The sequence below is a fragment of the Balaenoptera physalus genome (assembly GCF_965194825.1).
Source record: "Balaenoptera physalus genome assembly, chromosome: 20".
In the NCBI taxonomy this organism is placed as follows: Eukaryota; Metazoa; Chordata; class Mammalia; order Artiodactyla; family Balaenopteridae; genus Balaenoptera; species Balaenoptera physalus.
This window is the reverse complement of record NC_138901.1, coordinates 48,919,580-48,937,378: the sequence shown is the minus strand read 5'-3', so window position 1 is coordinate 48,937,378 and position 17,799 is coordinate 48,919,580. Positions and strand designations below refer to the sequence as shown.

Here is a 17,799-nt window from a genome sequence, read left to right as displayed (position 1 = left end):
ATAAATTAGACCATCAAAATAAGTCTCTGTTCATCAAAAGAAACTTAAAATGAGAAGGCAAGCATAGTCAGAAAAAACATTTACAGTACGCGTTTCTAACAAAGGGCTTGCATCTCATTTAAAAAGAGCTCCCAGGTACTTCCCTGACAGTCCAGTGATTAGGACTCTGCGATTCCAGTGTCGTGGGCCCAGGTTCGGTCCCTAGTCAGGGAACTAAGATCCCACAAGCTGCTGGTGTGGCAATAAATAAATAAACAAATAAAAAGGGTTCCCACAAATGAATAATAGAAAGACAACACAACACAAACGTCACTCTGAATGCTCTGCTGAAAATAGAATGGAGAGGGACAGTTGCTTCTTACCTGTATTGCAATAATACAGGTGAAATATGATGGTGACTTGGACCAATGGGGGCTGGTGAGAAGCACTCAGATTCTGGATCTATTTTGAACTAACCAGAGTTGCTGACATTGGGTATAAGAGAAAAAGAGGGGGAAAAAAATGCCCTCAGTATGCCATGTTCATGAATGTAAAGACAGTATTACAGGGACTTCCCTGGTGGTCCAGCACTTCCACTGCAGGGGCACGGGTTTGATCCCTGGTCTGGGAACTAAGATCCTGCATGCCGCACAGTGCGGCCAAAAAAAAAAAAGATTCAGTATTGCAAAGATATAATTTCTCCCAAATTGGTCTATAGGTTCAATATAATACCAATCAAAATCCCAAGAGATTTTTAATTGACAGACTAATTCTGAAGTTATGGGGAAATGCCAAAGGACCAAGAATAAGCAAGAAGACAAGCTTGAAAAAGTAAAGTCGGAAGATTCGAACTATCAGATGTCAAGACTTTTAAAATTTTAGTAATCAAGACAGTGTGATACTGGCACTTAGTAGACCAATGGAATAGAACAGAAAGTCCAGAAAAAGACCCACACTTGTTTTATGACAAAAGCGGCAATGCAGAACTGTGGGGAAAAGACAGTCTTTTCAATAAACGATACTGGATATCTGGGGGGGGGAAATGGTTCTTGACCTTGAACCTCACACTGTACATGAAATCAGTTCCAGATGGGTTGTAGATCTAAATGTGAAAAGTAAAACTGTAAAACATATAGAAAATAACAGAATATCTTCATGACCTTAGGATAATCAAAAAAGTTTTTTAAACAAGTCAAAACTCAATAACTATAAGAGAGGAAATTCCCTGGCTGTCCAGTGGTTAGGACTTGGCACTTTCACTGCAGTGGCCTGGGTTCAATCCCTGGTCAGGGAACTAAGATCCCACAAGTCTCGAGGTGTGGCCAAAAATAATAAAAATAATCAAGAATATCTGTTTATCAAAAGACATACTGGGCTTCCCTGGTGGTGCAGTGGTTGAGAATCTGCCTGCTAATGCAGGGGACACGGGTTCAAGCCCTGGTCTGGGAAGATCCCACATGCTGTGGAGCAACTGGACCCGTGAGCCACAACTACTGAGCCTGCGCGTCTGGAGCCTGTGCTCTGCAACAAGAGAGGCCGCGATAGTGAGAGGCCCGCGCACCGCGATGAAGAGTGGCCCCCGCTCGCCGCAACTTGAGAAAGCCCTTGCACAGAAATGAAGACCCAGCACAACCAAAAAAAAAATTAATTAATTAATTAATTAAAAATTCATGTTTAAAAAAACAAAAGACATATTGAACCCGGGCCCTCAGCAGTGAAAGCTCCGAGTCCTAACCACTGGACTATCAGGGAATCCCTATTTCTAATTTTTTGAGGAACTATATTTTTTTCCACAGCAGCTGCACCATTTTACATACCCACCACCTACCAACAGTGTACAAGTGTTCCAATTTCTCCACATTCTCACCAACACTTGTTCTTTTCTTTCTTTCTCCCTTTCTTCCTTTCTCTCTCTCTTTTTTTTTTTGGTAGTAGCCATCCTAATGGGTGTGAGGTATATATAACATTTTTGAAATGACAAAATTTTAGAAATGGAGAACAGATTAGTGGCTGCCAGCGGTAGGAACAGGGGTGGGTGTGGTTATAAACATTACGGATCCTTGTACTAGAACTGTTCAGTAACTGTATTGTGGTGGATACACGTACATACACAAGTGATGAAATTGTGTAGAACTTAATACACTTACATAAGTGAGCACAAGCAAAACAGGAAATCTGAATAAAATTGGTAACTTATATCAATGTCAACATCCTGTGATATTTGGCTGTGGTTATGATATTACTCTGCAGTTTTGCAAAATGTCACCAGTGGAGAAACTGGGCAAAGTGTGGAAAGGACCTCTCCATATTATTTCTGACAACTGCATGTGAATCTACAATTGTCTCAATAAAAATTTCAATTAATAAACACACACACACACTCACGCACAAGGACCCATTGAGAATATGAGAAGGCAAGCCTCAGAATAATGGGAAAAGATATTTATAATACATATATCTGGGGGAAAAAAGTAGCACTCAGAATATATTTTGCAAATCAAGAAGGAAAAAGACAGATAACCCAACAGAAAAAGAGAAATGATGGCTCAAGCACTACACAGAATGGCCAATAGATGCATGAAAACATGTATGGCAAAGATAGTGGCAAAGACAGTGGCAACAATATTTTCCATTCTACATGTTCCTCTTACAGTGTGACTTTGACAGTCCTTCCAATTAGAGGTGGAGCCTATGCCCCCTTTCCCTTGAAACTGAGTGGACTTTTGTGACTATTTAGGTCAATAGAATACAGCAGAAGTGATATTATATGACTTCCAAGGCTAGCTCATAAAAGACAATACATCTTCTACTTTATTTGCTGGAATATTCTGTCTTTAAGTCTTCAGCCACTGTGTAAGCAGTCTGACTGTGCTGTGAGGAAGCCCAAGCAGGCAGACCACATGGATAGGCTCTGAGCTACATGAAGAGAGAGGGATGCCCGGCCAGCTCCCAGCTCTCCCAGCCCCCATCTGACTTCATCTGCATGAGAAACCCCAAGCCAGTTCTGCCCAGCAGACCTCCTGAAATCCTGACTTCCAAAACTGGGCAAAGTAGGAAAAGGACTGTTGTTTAAGCTTCTAAGTTTGGGGATGATTTGTTACACAGCAATGGATAATGGGAATAGCATGCATAACTTCATTAGTCATCAGGGAAGTCCAAATTCTGACCAGAACAGGTATCACTGCACATCCACCAGAATGACTAAAATGTAAAAGAGTAACAATACCAAGTGCAGGGGAGGATGTGGAGCAACTGGAAATTTCACACACGGCTGGAAGGAATGTCAATACAACCACTTTGAAAACCTGTTTGACGGAATACAGTACCTACACCTGAACGTAAGCATGCCCTTTGACCCAACCATTCCACGCCCAGCAGAAATACACACACATGTATGTACAAGAATAATGGGAGTTCCCCGGTGGCCTAGTGGTTGGGATTCCGGGCTTTCACCGCCATGGCCCATGGCAGCGTGGTAAAAAAAAGAATATTCATGGCAGCATTATGAATAACGGCCCCCAAACTCAAACAATCCAAATGTTTACTAATGGTAGAATGAATAAAGTGTAGTGTTTTCATGAAATTGAATACTGTGCAGTAATGAAAATAAACCAATTACTGATCCATACAACAACTTGAATGAGTCTTGTAAACATAATGTTGAGCTAAAATGATACATTGTACATCATTCCATTATACAACATCCAAAAAAGCAGGCAAAGCTAATCTATGGCATTAGAAGGCAGGATAGAAGTCACCTTTGGAGAGAAAGAGGTGGTTAACAGAGAGAGGATGCACCTGGGAAGGTGGTGTTTCTTGACCTGGGTGGTTGTTACTTGGGTGTGTTCACTTTGTGATAATTCACTTATGAGTTTGGTGGGGTTTTTTTTTTTCTTTCTTTTCTTTTTTTTTTGGCGCCACGCAGCTTGCGGGGATCTTAGTTCCCCGACCGGGGATCAAACCCAGGCCCCTTGCAGTGGAAGCTCAGAGTCCTAACTACTGGACCACCAGGGAATTCCCCATTTTTTGAAAAAAAAAAAATATATATATATACACACACACATATATTGTACTTCGGTAAAAAGTTAATTCAAGAATAAATTGTCGGGCTTCCCTGGTGGCGCAGTGGTTAAGAATCCGTGTGCCAGTGAAGGGGACACAGGTTCGAGCCCTGGCCTGGGAAGATCCCACATGCCACAGAGCAACAAAGCCCGTGCACTGTAACTACTGAGCCTGCGCTCTAGAGCCCGTGAGCCACAACTACTGAGCCCACACGCCTAGAACCCACACTCCACAACAAGAGAAGCCACAATGAGAAGCCCACACACCGCAACAAAGAGTAGGCCCCACTCGCCGCAACTAGAGAAAGCCCCCGCACAGCAACGAAGACCCAACACAGCCAAAAATAAAAACAAATAAATTTTAAAAAGCGAAAAAAGAATAAATTGTCTCAGTGGGTGTATACATATTCCAAACTTATCAAATTGTGCATTTTTAATAGGTGCAGTTTATGGTCAATCATACCTCAATAAAGTATTTTTAAAAGTTGAAAAAAAAAAGAATAAATTGCCTCCAAGGCTTTTTGGCTGATCTGGAAGAATGGAGCTGCTATTTACTGAAATGGGAAAAACAGTTGAAGGAGCAGATTTGAGGTGGGATCAGGGACCTCGGTTTTTGACATGTTAAGTCTAAGGTGCCTATTAGAGAAATTTGCCAACTAGGAGGTTCACTTTACAAGTTAGTTTTGGGGAGAGGTCTGGCCTGGACACATGGATTAGGGAGTCACCGGTGTGTAGACAGTATTTAAAGCCATGGGACAAGATGAGATCAATGAAGGAATGAGTGCAGGTGTAAAGAGAAGAGGTTCAAGGATTGAGCCTGGGGCCGTCTATAGTGAGGGTTGTTATAAGGACTAAATGACATAGCTCATGTTCGCATCAAACATGGCACTTCATGAGCACTTAGCATGTAGGAGCTGGTATGATTTGCTTGGTAGCTGGCTTATAAAGCCCTCTTGCAGGCATTTCTTTTTTTTTTTTAACATCTTTATTGGAGTATAATTGCTTTACAATGGTGTGTTAGTTTCTGCTTTAGAACAAAGTGAATCAGCTATACATATACATATAGGCATTTCTTTTCTTTTTTTCAGATTTTAATTTTATTTTCCAACTGATTACTAAAATGATGTATATGTTGCACTTATTTAATCCCTGAGTCAACCCTGTGAAAAGAGCTACTGCCCTCCATTTTATGAAATAACAGAGACTCACGGAAGTGGAGAAACTTGCCCGAGGTCACACAGGGTCCGAGCCAGAACCAGGACTGCCAGCCAGATGCCCAGACTCTGAGGCTCCTGCTCTTTTCACTGCTTCCTGTTGACTTTCAGGAAATGGAGGCCTGGGTGGCCGCACTAGGACCCAAGAAGTATGTGGTCCTGGTTAGCCTTAGCGTCAGGAACAGTGGCTAGCCAGAGGAGACGACCAGCGGGGCCTGGGAAAAGGTAAGGGTCTTGCTGAAAGAGGCTTGAAGGATGCAGCAGGCGGGGAAGAGGCAATGATCTGGAGAGAGGCTGAGGCATCAGCACCTGTGTTAAAGCCAATGGACTCCGAGAGTGGGGAGAACAAGGCCTCGTTCCCTGAGCCTGGAACCAGCCTCAGGAAGGGCTGAGGGCCCAGCACAGAGGGGGTTAAGCACCCTGGAACCTTTGCCTGGGGTGGGGGTGGAGGCGGAGGACTGTCTGGAGGAGCCTCTTCTGGCCTGATAATCCAGGCTGCCTATCTCTTTCACAGCAGCTGTGAAGCAGACAGGTTGTCCTGGCAGGGAGGGAGGGAGGTAAAGCCTGGCTGATGGCGGGAAGGATTTGAGGAGGGAGGGACACCCAGCCTCCCTGGAGATCCTTTCCCACCTAACAGCTACCTTCAGGACTGTGCCAGGAGATGGGAGCGGGCATGGCCCGCGTCTGGACATGGGGGCTCCCACTGACCAAGAGAACAGGAACTGGGAGCTGATGAACAGACCTAGGGAGGTGTGGGTTGGAAAGTTTCTATTTCTGCCTCAGTATGAGCCTGGGCAGGTGTGCGCTCCCACGCACACCTGGCAGGTATTTGAGTGAGCACATGCCCCGCCCCCCCCGGGGAGGATGAGTAGGAAAAGCCCATGGCAAAGCCAGAAGGGAAGGAGCCTGGCATTTGCTGAGCTCCTGTTACATATGAGCCAGTCCCTAGGTTAGAAACTGTCACCTCTACTGTCTCATTTCATCTGTACCACAATCATGAAAAAGATGGCATTTTAAGCCCATTTTACTGATAAGGAAGCCAAGGCTCCAAGAGCAGGGCAGGGCCCAGGCCCACTCGGCAAGCTGTGATAGAGCCCAGGCTCTGACAGACCCAAAGCCATGATTTTCCCTTCTGGCTCTGAGTCCATCCTGGGCTGGTGGTCTGAACAAAAAAGCAAGAGTCTAAGGCATGACTCCTGAACTGTACAGGCTGAGGCTCTTGTTCAAGCCTCAGATGGCCTGGCCTGTGATTCCAGGGTGTGTGAGCTTCATACGAGGGCCTGGCTCGTGAGCCGCAGGAGGTCAGAGAATGGAGAGGATTGTTGCTGGGTTGGAGCTGGCCAAGAGCAGGTGTGGAAGAGGCTTAAAAAGGGGTGAGACGGGTGGGAGTATCTGAGGAAGCAGAAGCAAGGAGGGAATCCCGACTCCATTCGGGAGCTTCCCACATACTCTTTCACTGAGTCTTCCCAAGGTCAGCCCCATTTTAGAGACGAGGAGACCAAGGCTCAGACGGGTGAAGCAAGCAATATGGTCAGAATCACATTACTGGTAGGTGGCAAAACTCAGGTCTGATTCCATTGCCTCTGAAACTTTATAAGGCCCCACAGAGACACACACAAAATCAACCTCATTCATAGCAGCTTTGTGCACAGAGCCTGGGATCTGGAGTTTAGAGAGCAGAGTTGTAGTCTTGCCTCTTTTCCTGATTACTGTGTGACCCAGGGTCATGAGTTTCCTCCCAGAGCTTCAGTTTCTGTTATAAAATTGGCATGCAGTCATCTTTTGGAAACTGATGGACGTTGGCAAAGCCCCCAGAGAAGCCATTGCCGTGACCCGCAGCACCTGAGTTCATTGCTCAAATCGTGCACTTGCTCATGGGGCCAACAGGAATAGAGCGTGTAAGGGGATGTGTTGAGAACGTGAGTACACGCTGGTCACTGTCTGCAAGGCATCTGTTCAGTGTAAGGCTTTCTCTGAGCATCTCCCAGGATAAGGCCCATGAAGGGTGCTGGGGCCATAGGGAAGAATCAGACAAGGTGCCTGCTCATGGAGCCACTGGGGACAAATAAGGGATCAGATGAATTCTCACAGTGTGATAAGGAGAACAGAGCAGGTCCAAGCCTAGACACAGGGGCAAGTGTCAGGGAGGGTTAGGAGAAGCTTCACAGGCCAGTCATGACAAAACCAAGCCGGGAGAAAAGGCGATCGCCAGCAGTAATCTCCGACAAAGCCCCGGGTCGCAAGCCCCAATCTACCACATGGAGAGTAAGGATTAGATCAGTTTTCCAGCCTTTCTTTCTCACACCTGTTAAGCTCCTAGAACCACACCAGGCTCTTGTTTTGAGTCCCCTGAATCTAAAGCAAAACAGGAGAGCAAGAACTTCCCAGAACTTCTTAAAGTCCTTGGTTCCAAGATGAGTTTTGCTACTAACTGTGCTGTGAGTGAGACATTGAAAGACCATATTTTTTGGCCTTCTTTTATCTTTGTACAAAACTGCCAACTTCGTGAAACTTAGTAAAACAACCAAGAGAAAATTAAGAGTAATTTTACTAGCTGAGTCCAATTTTTTTGATGTGTATCTCCGTGTGTTATAGGTCTATGCAGGCATCATACATGTGTCATACAGGCTTCTCCCAAGGACTGGGATTGTGTCCCCCAACCCCAGGCTGGCTGCCAGGCAAGGGGCAGAGTCTCCATGTGACCTGCAGAAGGGGAGAAGGACTCCCAGTCTAACTGCCCTCAGGGTTCTAAGGAGGGAGAAGGATGGAAAAGCAGCCATCCAGGAGACCGCCCTCAGCATGAAGTGTCCTCAGGTTCTACTGTGGCCCTTGCAAGCTCCTGATAAGCAAAAGCGCCCCTACCCTGATAGCCCCAAGTCTGCTAATCAGGGTCCCCAGACTACCCCGCCCAGGCTCAGACTCTCCTTCAGCCCACACCCTGATCGCAGGCCCCTCCACCCAGCTTGGGGCCACAGTCACAAGATCTCTGGCTGGTGGAGATATCTCTCCTCTACCTCCAGGACCCCTGAGTTCTGTCCATGCTCACCCTTGGACTTGGCCCCCAGGGTCTAAGTGGAAACCTAGCCAGCGAGTGGCATGAATTTGGCCCTAGTGCATGAAGGCTTTACTCTGGGAAAGGAGCCTGGACTATCTGTGGGGTCACAGGAAAGGGGGTTGCAGGGAGGCAGGAGTAGACAAGGATAATTCCTCACTGGGTTAGAGCACCTGGGTCTATAAAGGCTTCTCACCCACATTTCTCACTTAATTCTTACAACTTGGTAAGATACGTATTATCACCAAAGCTCAGAAGGGTGGCATTTGCCCCCAGTCACACAGCAAGAGAGTGAAACAGGAAAGGAGAGAAGGAAACTGACATTGGTTCATGCACGCTGGGCTCTGATCTGGGTGTTTGACATGAGTGCTCACATAATCCTTGCAACCACCGCTTGAGGTAGGTTGGACAGCGCCCATTTTACATTTGAGGAGACTGAAGCCGAGAGCACTTGGCCCAGAGGCACAGAGCTGGATGCAGTGGAGTCGGGACTGTCACCCCAGGCCTGTTACCTCTAAACCTGGGCTTTCTCTATAGCCTCCAGCTGCTTTCAAGAGTATTTCATAAGGGGCTTCCCTGGTGGCGCAGTGGTTGAGAGTCTGCCTGCCAATGCAGGGGACACGGGTTCGAGCCCTGGTCTGGGAAGATCCCACATGCCGCGGAGCAACTAGGCCCGTGAGCCACAACTACTGAGCCTGCGCGTCTGGAGCCTGTGCTCCGCAACAAGAGAGGCCGTGACAGTGAGAGGCCTGCGCACGGCGATGAAGAGTGGCCCCCGCTCGCCGCAACTAGAGAAAGCCCTCGCACAGAAACGAAGACCCCACACAGCCAAAAATAAATAAATAATTAAAAAAAAAAAAGAGTATTTCATGAGTTTTCAGATGTTCAACAACAGGTCTCAGGACTACACTGGTGGCACAGTGGTTAAGAATCCGCCTGCCAATGCAGGGGACACAGGTTCGAACCCTGGTCCGGGAAGATCCCACATGCCATGGAGCAACTAAGCCTGTGTGCCACAACTACTGAGCCTGTGCTCTAGAAACTGGGCTCCGCAGCAAGAGAAGCCACTGCAATGAGAAGCCCGCACACTGCAACAAAGAGTAGCCCCCGCTCGCCACAACTAGGGAAAGCCCACGCGCAGCAACGAAGACCCAATGCAGCCAAAAATAAATAAATAAATTAATTAACAAGAAACAACAGGCCTCACCTGTGGCCTTCAGCGAGCCCCTGTGGGAAGGGGGTGAGGTGGCATTAATTTGTTTAACCCCTTCCGTGGGCCAGCACTAGCACTGTGCTAAGTGCTTCACTAGCAGCTCACCACCTACCTCTCACAGATCTGCGAACTGGGGACTGTTATTACTCTTGTTTACAAAGGCGAACAGGGATGGTCCAAGAAAATGACTTGCCTGAGAGAGCCACAGCTTTGTCTGTCTGCCTCCCCAGGTCAAAGTCTCTCCCCTTCCCCATATTACATCAGTCATCCGACGGGAACGCTTGTTTAGTCACTACTCTGTGGTAGAGATACGTTGGTGAATAAACCAGGCCCTCGTGATTATTTGCTTAATGTGAATAATCACACAAATAAACAAGCCCATAACAGGGGGATTTAACTAGCCAGGAAAAACTTCCCTGTAGAAGAGACACTTAGAGATCTGAAGAGGGAATAACAGTTAACTAGACAAGAAAGGAGGGAAGATCATGCCAAACAGAGGCAAGAGCATGTGCTAAGCCTCTGTGACAGCAGGAGGTAAAACACCTCCAAGGAACCAAAAGAAGTTTGGGTCTCTCCCCTCACTCCCCATCCTGGCTTCATCTGCCCCTGCAGAGGGGGGTGTAACTGCTTCCCAGCATACATACCAGATGGTCTAGGAGAGGGGAAGGGGAGGGAGCAGAGAAGCAGACGTGTTCCCCAGAATGTGGGTCCAAGGAGCAGAGGCCCTGCTTTGAGGAGTCTCTACTCCAAGTCTCACCTTTCCCAGAGGCAGAGAACCTAATACTGCCGGGCTCTCACTCTGAGGGACTTGAGCTCTGACGAACAGTCTCTACCCATTCCTAAGCTGGCTCCCACGTGAGCTTGGGACTGACTCAGCCAGCCGCTCTCAAATGTTCCGGCAGAGGACCCCTCCCCCAGAGGACCTTGCCCTGGCAGAGGTGGGCAAAGGGTCCGGCTTCCTTGGGTTCAGCATAAACATAGACAGGGGCCTGGGGACTGAAATTTAGGTCAGAGCTTGCCCCAAGATCCAGCTGTCAGGACCCTCCCTGCCTTATAGAGATTCAAACTAACATTCCCATCACCAAAAACAACCACCACCACCTCCCCAGGGCTGTGACCAGCAATTAAGCCCTGCAGAATGGCTGGGGTGAGGCTGTGTTTTCTTCAGCCAGGCCCAGGCCCAGCAGTCTTAGCAAGGTCCATAAAAGAGTATGTGACAAAGGGCCTAATGGAGAAGGGCCAGTGACCCTCAGTCCAAGGAGTCTAGCAGGGAAAGGGTTAAGAGGCAGGGCCTTCCAGAACCCGGGAAAGTGCCCCACCCAAGGGGAGGGGCCAGCTGGTGGATTAAAAGGGAGCAGCTTGAGTGGAGAGGCAGGAGGGATAGGGTTTCCCTACTTCCAAAGGCCTTAGTCTGCAGTTCCTGCCCCAGGTAAGTGTTCCTCCTCTGGGTCTGTCTGCTTGTTGGTCTGACCAGAGGAAATCTTCTGCTTCATTATGTGATCTCTGGCTTGTTAAACTCCAGCGCTGGGTCCCTAAGGACATCTCAACAGACCCTAGCTCTGAAGGGCTCTTTGGATCAGTCCCCTTCAGGCTCTCCTTGACCACAGAATCAAGGAGATGCTGGCCAGGGAGTGGGGAGCTCTGTGTGTCCATCCCTGACCTGTCCTGCTGTGCCCCCAGTGCCTGGCTCTCTCTGCCACAGTGCTCTCCAAGCCATGCTCCCTGTGCCTCCTGCAGGGCCCTGGCTGGGATATCATCATATACTGTAAGTTTGTGATGAGACACTACAGTATAGATGATGTACTAGTCCGGGTACTCCCAGCTCGGGAGGCTGATGAGGAGGCCAGGGGTTGCTGCAAGCCCACGGTGCTCACTGCTCAGCCTATCACAGCCTGCCGACCGCCAGGGCACTTGGGAGTGGCGAGGAAACCGTTACCATTACTGAGTTTAGTAATGGTAACGGTTCTCTTGCTGCACCCAGAAAACGTGCCAAGAAGACTGCTCAGGACCCTGGAGCAGCCTACTGAAGGGAGGGAGACTCCAGCTCAGACAACGGGGTAGGTGTGGAGGGAATGGGTACGTTTTCTCTTTCCTGTTCTAAAGAAATAAAGATGAGAACCAGAATGCTGCTTGTCTCTTAACTTTATTAGCATCCGAGATTGGAGAGAGGGGTGGGGTGGGAGGGATCACTGACTTGAGGAGCAGGTGGGAGGCACTATCTCACTCAGGACACATGGGTCCTTACACAGCGGCAAGGTGTACGAACTGAGGGGAGAGGGGAAAGATCTCCCTGCTAACAACTCAGGAAGAAACTCTGGGCCCAATGCCAGGTGGCAGCAGTGCTCCCACACCAAAGGGCCAGCTTCTAAGACCTAAGTAGCTACAGGCCCAGGCAGAGGAACCACGTGGGAACCAGGCTAAGGTAGATTTCTTCCTCCAGCAGGAGGCATGGCTGGGCAGGGGCTGTGCGGACTCGCCAGCCACCCAGCGGTCAGCCAGCCAGTCACTGTCCGGGCCCGGCTCCAGGCCCTGCAGGCCCCAGGTAGGGGCAGTTCTGGTCAGTGGCTCCCGCCAGCAGCTTGGGCGGGGATGCCTTGGGAAAGATATCAGAGGGTGGTCACTTGAGGAGTTTCACAGACAGGCGGAGCTGAACTTCACAGAGGAAGATGTTCATGAGGTCGCGGCCCACCTCCTGTGCCATCTGGGAGATCAGGTGCCCTTTCGGACCGATCAGGATCCTCTGAGGGTGGGGTAACAGACAGGGATGTGAGCCTGCTCTCAGAGCTCCCAAGCAGTCAGGGAGGAACCCCTGCCTAACAGGGTATTGGCCCCTCCTCCAAGCCTGGCCCTGCTTACCATGTGAGATTCTTTGGGCACCAGAAGCTTCTGCTCAATCATCAGCTTCCCGTTTGGCCCTTCCTCCCACATTACCGTCTTCTGCACAGGGAGACATCATGACTGGTCAGGCAGGCCCCTACCCACGCCCTCTTTGGGACCCAGCTGTCTGCTCCGGGTGTGTGCCTGATGGAGAGCCCCATGACCCCCAACTGTGCCTGCACCTGCTGCACGTTGTAGGGCACCTCCTGGGGCAGGTACTCCAGGAGCTTCTCTCGGATCATGTTGGCGCAGATCTCCTCAGGCGTCTGGCTGGTGAGGACTCCACTGTGGAACTCCCAGGGCCCTGGCTGGGCCTGTGCCAGGAGGTATTGCTATGGGCACAGAGGGAGTAGGTAGGCATCTCAGTCCCAAGCAGGACTTTCCTCTCACTCTCACTTCCAGGAGGAGGAACTCTGAGGCTTGTCTTCACATGGTGGAAACCAAGGGCCAGGCTACAGTCAAGGCTAACTGACCTTTAGTGTTTTCACATCCTCCTGGCTTAGGGCTGACAACATGAAGATCTCCTGGAAGTGGGGCCAGCCAATCCGCTGAGGGTGTCCCATAGACAGTGTGTTTGGGCCCTTAGCTGCTAGGTTGGGGCAATGGTTGCCCCACTGTGAGCTGACGGCCTGCCTCGTTTTGAGCTTCTTGCCATTGACCACACCTTCAGTGAGGGCTGCTGTAAGCTCCAGGAGAACTGACTTCTGCTTCAGGCAATCAACCTGGGGGTGGGGGACGGGCAGGGGATTGTGGTCAGTGAGACGGGGCCCTTGAAGCCCTTGAAGTAGACCCCTTCCTCAGGTAGGTGGTGCTCACCTTGTTCATGACAAGGATGCTGGGGACTTGGGAGAACTGGGTCAAGCACTGGAGCACCTGGGGACTGAGCTGGTTCCGAGTCCACTTGTCCGAGACATCCACAAGAACCACAACTGGAAGTTGGCAGTGTAGGGAGGACAAGGTTATGACCACTCTTTCCCCCCAACTCCCAAAACTTACAGGGTATGGGATCTGGCCAACCCCCATCCCCCTTAACTATCAGCAATGAGAGGCCATGACCATGTAAATTGGGCTTCAGATTCCCATCCTGAGCCTAACCCAGATCAGCAGATTCCATGCTCTTCCATGGATCTTCCAACAAAGAGAGCTCCAGATGGTGCCTAAGGGACAGACATACATAGATCAGGAAGGGTCTTGGGAGTGATGCCCTCCTGAGGAGGGATGGGGTGTGATAAGGGGTTTTTCCAGCCCCTATGATGGAATCTCCCCACTCCCTCTTCAACACCTTTCCCCCCTACAACTCCCTGTTTCCCCAGCTATTACCTTTTCTGTTTAGCAGGGCTGATGAGGCCAGGTGTGTCAAGTAGAATCTAAAATCAGGAAAGAGAGATGCCCAGACCCCCGACCCCAGGAGGAAAGATTATGGCTGGGTAGTGAAAGGTCACCCACCCTTGATGTCAGGAGCCTGCCCCCACTTCTTGGCCAAGCTGACTTCAAATTTTTACCCTCCAGCATTGCTTTAATTCTAGATAGGATCCAGGAAAAAGAGGACAACTGAATATTTGGAAGATTAGGAAGCAGTAAAGAGGCAGTGAGACCTTTCTGACTAGATGCCAAAGGGGGAAGGTAGAGAGAGAACTGCATAGGCCTAAAGGAAGAGGAGCCCCCTTCCCTCAGAGAAGTGAGCCTAAGCATCATTTTCTTCAGGTCTAACAGTAAGGGAGACCCTCTTAGCTTCACCCTCTGTCCTGTTTGCTGGACATCCATTGCAAGTACCCACCACCTGGGTCTCTTTCTCTGTGATGACCCCCAGAGCTTGGCTGCGAGTGGTGTGCACCTTCTGGGAGACAGGGAACACCTGCCAGGAACAAAGAAGTCCCAAGTGAGGTCCCAGATCCCTCTAGAACAATCCACGAAGGCACAGTAAGAAGTGAGAAATGAAAGGGTCGGGGGTGTCAAGGATGCAGCATACTTTTCGGCCCAGCAGCTGGTTGGAGAGGGTTGACTTTCCCGCATTCGGGGCACCCAGGAGGACCACTCGTAGGACTCGGGGGTTCTCAGGCATGTCGGGGCGATGGACCAAGAGGAGATCCTGCTCATCTGTGTGTGGGAATGGGAGGGGAGTGAGAGGTGGTGCAACCTGGATCCCCTGTCAGGTACTCGGTCCTACCCATCGACAAAGGGAATACGGATACAAGATTAGTGCATCAGGTTGAAGCCGAGACCTGGCTTTGAGATTCAGTTTGTCCATTACTTTGTTTATATGCCTTTATCAAGTTCTCTAACCTCTATAAGCCCCTTAGTTTTCTCATATGTAAAACAGAAATGATATCGATGGTAACTACTTACTGTATAACCTTCTTTTGACAATTGGCAATTGTGTAAAACCACTCAGCACAATACCTGGCACTTAATACTCAATAACCTGGTGGAATCGTATTGTGTAGTTGTGCCCAGTAAATGTATGCACATGTGTGAAAGTATCTCTACACCAAATAAAGCCAGAAATCCCTCCAGCTCTATCTCACCCTACTAACGGTACAATGAAGGCTCGGCAAGCTTTCTCAGTCTTTCTGTATTTGCTCCTTATGACACTGCATCGTAATTACCAGTTTTTGTGTTCAGCCTTTAGTCTATGCTACTTGAAAAATAGAGGGTGCTATTTCCAGGTGTACAGTTGACCCTTGAGCAACATGGGTTTGAACTGTGCTGGTCCACTTATACGCAGGTTTTTTTGTTTTTTTTATTCTTCACTAAATGTGTACTATGCGATGTGCAGTTGGTTGAATCCTCAGATGGGAATCGTGGATACGGAGGAGCTGCATATATGCAGGGCCCACAATAAATTATGTGAGGATTTTCGATTGCGTGGGTTCTGCACCCCTAACACCTCTGCCCCGAGTTGTTCAAGGGCCAACTGGAATTCAGTGTCTTGACAAGTAGATGGGTCAAGTTTGCTCCCCATGTGAGGACAGAGAGCCACAACTCTGCCATGCCTGTGGCCCTTCAATCTCCTGCTCTTTGCGAACGTCTGTGGTTGTGACCAGATCGGTTCCCTCTGGCTCGAAAACTCTTAGAACCTAGTATCTCTTTCCTATGAGATCCTTCACTGCTCGCTTCTATCTCTCGGGGCCTCAAGATAGTTTTCTGTAATACAGAGCCAAAGACGATATCCCCAGAGACTGAGGGGTTTCCCCGACACGGGACTTTCAGTGCTAAAACCGTGACAGTCCCAGACAAATCTATCTGGGCCCTTTACCTCTGTGCATGCACACGGCGGGGACGCGAAAATTCAACGAGCTGTCTGGCTGAGAGAGTCCGAGGAAGCAGTCCAGGGCTGAGTTCTGGCCATTAGGGCGAGAAGCCGAGGCCAGGCGGGGACCAAAGAAGGCCGGGCCCGAGACACAGGAGACGCACCTCTGCTGGCTGCCCAAGAGCGAGGGGAGCCGGGTCACCCATTCCCTCGCAGCGTCGGGACCCGGCGGCCAAACCCCTAACACGGTTCGAAGGAGCGCAGCCCCGCTCCTGCCGGGGGCAGCCATCGCAACCGCAAGGCACTCCGGGAACTCCCAGGAACGCACCTATGATTGGACAGTGCTGCGGAGAGGCGAGCGAGCGGGAGAGAGCTAGATCGGCCCGAACAGAGCGGAGGAACATGGGACATTGGAGGTGGGCTGGAGTTGGAACCGCTCTGGAGACTGCCCGAGGCTAAGGAACGGGGGAAAAGTGTATTTAGAGTTTGTGTGAGCTTGAAGATCGTTTTGGATTCCCTTACGCATCGTGTTTTCTTCTTCTCCTGCCAAAGTTTTGTAGAAGGCTCTTCTAGCCCTGCCTCATGAAAGACTACATCTCCCACGAGGCCAAGCGGCAAAATCTTTCGCTTAGCGCCTGACCTCACTAAGCGGGAGAAACTCGCGCAACGGAGGAGGGATGGTCCGGGGCGTGGGACCGTGTACTGCTCCCCCTGAGGGTCTTTTTAGTCCTTTCCAGCCTCAGGCTTGCAGGATCCCCTCCCAGTGCCCCTCTGGCTTGGCCTAGCGTCGGCAGCGGCCTCCGGCAGTCTGTACCTTTACTTTATGGGAGCCTCCTGTAAGGAGTGGTCGGTGTTCCCGATGAGCAGCAGACCCGGATTTCCCTCCTGTAAGACTCGGCTACTATCTCCTCTCTGAGGCCATTCCTTTCTGGAGAAAAACCAGAGGGTCTGCAAAGGGAGAAGAAGCGGCTTAGTCACCTAGGATCTCCCGGACTGCCTTAGCGGCCTGAGGAACCTGATACACCTTGGCCGATCTGTGGCCTTAAGCCCTCTCTTCATCCTTTGAAGCCTCAGTCAGACTTTTGGAATCGAGGGATAAATGTCGCGGGTTTGGAGGTGCTGAGGATACAACAATGAACAAAGCGGACAGAAATCTCCAGCACGGGACTTGTATCCTGGGGGCCGTGTGTGTGTGTGTGTATGAGAGAGAGAGAGAGAGATACCTAAGTGACCTGTGACCTGACAGCAATAGTTTCAGTAGGATGGTCTGGGTGAAAGCCTAAATGGAGTGGGTTTAAGAGAGAATGAAGGGAAAGGAATTGAGGGCGGCCAGAATATATATACAACTCTTCCCAGAGGAGCAGAGCAAAAGAGAATGGTAACACAAGAGGGGGAGAGAGGGGTGGAGTTAAGAGAGGATTTCCTTTTTCTTTTTTTTAAGATGGGAGGTTTTTGTTTGCTCATGGTAGTGACCTAGTAGAGAGGAAGAAATGGATGATGTAGGACAGAGAGGGGAGAATTGTTGGAGGATGGTAAGAACCAACTGGCCAGGCTGCTGTTGTCGGAGTGGATGCTGAGTGTCCAGAGAAGCTTAGTGACATGGATTGACAGAGCCTTGGGCAGCCAGATGCACTGATGGTTTGCAAATGGTGTCAAGTTCCAGCTTTCAGGCTGCCTGCTGTGTTAGTAGAAGAAACAACCTTTTTGGAACATGATATTCTGGATGTTCTTTGGGCATATGGGTGTCCAAAGAAAAAGATGCTACTAAATATGAGACAGTCGACAATCAGAAAAATACAAATCTTCCTTCATGGACAGTTAGGTGAAATACCATTTAAACTGCAATTTAGGTGAAGGGAAATTTCAGGTTAAACAGTAGTTGAAGAGCTTAATTGCATAAATGCAAATATCACCCAAGGAACACATATTAAGTACTACAGTGGTGGTAACAGATAACAGTGAAAGAATCCCAGGGATGACACAAAAACTTAGGGGAAATGAGTCAAAGTGTCTTGTTAATTCTCTTCTTTCCCAGAGATTTTCTCTCAAAGGATATTGTGGGGGGAATTTTGTATTTTGTGAGGTTAGGAGAGACTAATCAAATGACTCAGACTGCCTGGGTTCATATCTCAGCTTGCCACTTATTAGCTGTG

The 17,799-nt window shown here is 49.3% G+C and overlaps 1 protein-coding gene across 1 annotated transcript; it reads right to left on the bottom strand.

Moving 5' to 3' along the window:
- Nucleotides 1-11,643: 11,643 nt before the first annotated feature.
- ERAL1 (Era like 12S mitochondrial rRNA chaperone 1) lies at nucleotides 11,644-15,966 on the bottom strand. Its single transcript, XM_082442820.1, has 10 exons — nucleotides 15,653-15,966; nucleotides 14,366-14,493; nucleotides 14,174-14,251; nucleotides 13,717-13,763; nucleotides 13,492-13,553; nucleotides 13,213-13,325; nucleotides 12,870-13,118; nucleotides 12,579-12,728; nucleotides 12,376-12,456; nucleotides 11,644-12,259 (listed from the first exon to the last, which is right to left on the bottom strand). The coding sequence occupies exons 1-10, from the start codon at nucleotides 15,933-15,935 to the stop codon at nucleotides 12,137-12,139; spliced, it is 1,314 nt and encodes a 437-aa protein (XP_082298946.1). The 5' UTR covers nucleotides 15,936-15,966; the 3' UTR covers nucleotides 11,644-12,136.
- Between the last annotated feature and the right edge of the window lie 1,833 nt (nucleotides 15,967-17,799).